The sequence below is a fragment of the Chaetura pelagica genome, unplaced genomic scaffold, assembly GCF_000747805.2.
Source record: "Chaetura pelagica isolate M959 unplaced genomic scaffold, ChaPel_1.0 scaffold145, whole genome shotgun sequence".
NCBI lineage: Eukaryota > Metazoa > Chordata > Aves > Apodiformes > Apodidae > Chaetura > Chaetura pelagica.
Window position 1 is genome coordinate 156,842 of NW_009953332.1, and position 2,828 is coordinate 159,669.

Genomic DNA, 2,828 nt, shown 5'->3' on the forward strand with positions numbered 1-2,828 from the left:
CCCGCCTTTGGTCCGTTTTGTCTTCCCAAAGCCTTCCCCCCCACCCCCCCCCCCCCCCGGTCATTGATAAAAACACCCTGGGAAAGGTTTGCTCAAAGCAGGTGAGAGATTCTCCCAGCCCCACCCACTGCCTCAGCTCTGCACCAGGCATCTGGCAGGGGAGAAAAATATTTCCTGGACAGCGAGACAGTTGCGCGTTGTCCCCTGTCATGTGCCTGCCTGTTTGTCTATTGTATTTCCAGTGGGTGTGTAAATAACCTCAACAGCTTGGCAAATAGACCTTCTGAATTTTAAGAAATGTTTCTTATAAGTGCTTCCGTTTCTCAGAGTCTTCTTGTTTGGATTTCTCAGTGTAGTATTTAACGAATGCCTTCATTTTCATCTTAAAAAGGAGAGCCAAAAACATCAAAGCTTCCAGCACTCCTGTTTTAGATAAAATATGCTGACACTCCACTCAAGAGGGAGGATATTTAGTAGATCATAGCATCCTTGTCTCTAAATATGTCTTTTAAAAAATCCCGTTTATGCTTTCCAGTTTCAAATTAATGCTATTAATAGGTTAAAAAAAAAAATAATTAAAAAATGGTGATTTTGTAGCTTAAATGTTTCACATATAGAAAGACCAAAACAAAAGCTGCACAAAATATCTTTGGTTTGGTGTACAGCAGTTATACTGGAAGGACTAGCATCTCCTTGTCTCAGCATCAGCATGGAGATTCTGTAAAAGCACACTGAAAAAAGCCTGGATTTCATCTGCCCTCTGGTAGCAAATGAGGAGTGACTGTTAACTGAACATCTTCGGTGCTTTCCAAGGAGCACTTTGCCAAAGGCTTTATTAGCAGAGCTGCAGCCATATCCAAAACAGGTTTAGAAGTGAGAAGGCTGCCTTAATTTTAAAAGTTTGGTCTTTAGAAACTGGGTTTTTTTCCAACAGGGTATAACTCAGGATTTCAGATTCAAGACCACAGATGAGTATGACACATGTAGCAACATAGTTCCACATGTATCTGGCCACATTTATTTTTTAAGAAAAGCCAGGATTTTTCTGAAGACCTATCAGCCTTCACAGTGTTTTGCATTGGATCTAGCCCAGAGGTGTCGTCAGAGTTGTGCTACTGAGATCTCTTAAATGCCAAAGCACAGGCTGTTAAGGGCTTAGCACATCAGGACCTGTAAATCCATCTTTGACTGTCTAACCTTGTTTTTTGGTATGTGCGATGACTTGGGAATCCTCTGCTGAGGGGCATTTCAGCAGCACATGGGGCTGGAGTGAGCTGCTGAAACCGCTGGGCAGTGATCAGCTAGGCTGAACAGGAAAGCAAGGGTCCTGCAGAGAAATCTCACTACCAGCAGAGAAATGTGCCAGGAAGCACTCCTTGGTGGTAGTGGCAGCAAAAGGAGCAGCCAACTGCAGAAACTGTGGCAGGAGATAACCACCCCTAATGTTTCGTGAACTAACACCTTGCAGGCCATGAGCAATGCTGAGTTCAGCTGAGTTCAGCTGGCTGAAGTTACACCTCGAGCACCAGCAGTACCAGCTGTTGAACTACATGACACAAGAGCACGAGAGCTTTTCTGTCATGAAGAAGTCCTGATTCATATAGAAATCACTTAAAATCCTCCTAGACATCCTCTAGTGCACAGCAGAGTCACAGTCAGTGAAAACTGGAGTAATTGATAAAGTCTAATTTGCTTGTGTGTTTTGTATTGCTTTCTGTCTGCTGCCTTATCTAGTTCCCTCAGCTAGCACTGCCAAGTACTTTGCAAACTCAAAAGCAAGGCTCCCCTTTTCTGGTCAATGCAAGGGACCAGCCTGGTCAGTTTCCTGGCTGACCTTTCTTCCCACCAGCTCCATTTCATTCTTGCCTAGGAGCAAAGTCCTGTGTGGCTTTGAGCTTCTTCACTTCCTTTCTAGTGGTGGTTGTCCTGTCTGCCAGCTGATCTGCTGCATCCCTCTGGCTGGATTTGGGTCAAAAATGGCACAGGATGATGTGCTAGCTAAAGTGTAGCTTGCAACCAGTACATCTCCACTGGTGAACTCCCCTGGGTGAGCAGCAGCTGGATTAAACAACCAGGTGAGGTTCTAGCCCTGTTTTTTGTGTAGCAAGCACAGCAAAAATCCCAGGAATTATTCTATTTGGTGTAGGCTATTGCTGCTTTCTGCAACAGTGTTGCTGTGCCCTGGGGATACCCATGGCTTCTGGAAGACTTTTGTCCATTTGTTTTAATTTTCGTCTGGCTAAGAGGTGACGTGCATGCTTGTGTGAATGTGTACCTGTTTCTGTCTGGCTGTATGCTTGCAAATATATTAAAATGCATCTGTGGCATAAATAGAAAAATAACATCTCTGACTAATTTAATAGCAGACTGATTTTGTTCTTCATGAAGCATATTCCATCTAGAGCATGCTGCTCTTCTGTTTTTAAAGCTTTAAGAAGTTTATTATTTTAGTCCTTCCAGCACATGCCTTATCCTTCATGAGAGATCCACACTTTTGTTCAAAGATTTCAGCTTTCAGGACTGGCTAATTTGCATGGCTTAAACTGTTTTTCAAATTGAGAACTAAAAATAACGTTATATGAAGGTATTGGTGGTAAATAAAGTGTACACTGTAAAACTAACTCTCCTAAAACTGGAAGACCTGACATGTGAAACAATAGTTAATTAATTGCCTGAAATTGACTATCTAAAGCACAAATCAGAAATGCAGTGGGGACAACCTATTATTCAAAAGAAGAGGCAGTTCCTTCTCAATCTTCAGATGTTTTTTTGTTCAGTCTGTCCTTAAGTTTTGGGTTTTTTTACCTTACAGTCAAAAGCTCTTCGGG

General features: G+C 42.6%; 1 protein-coding gene across 1 annotated transcript in view; it reads left to right on the forward strand.

Annotated features, from left to right (window-relative positions):
* The window catches only part of PALM2 (paralemmin 2), a 193,295-nt gene that overhangs the window by 98,559 nt on the left and 91,908 nt on the right, over positions 1-2,828 (forward strand). The window contains exon 4 of the mRNA XM_009998160.1: positions 2,813-2,828. This exon is cut by the window's right edge and continues 118 nt beyond it. Coding sequence (XP_009996462.1) covers positions 2,813-2,828 — 16 coding nt within the window. The remainder of the gene's footprint in view (positions 1-2,812) is intronic.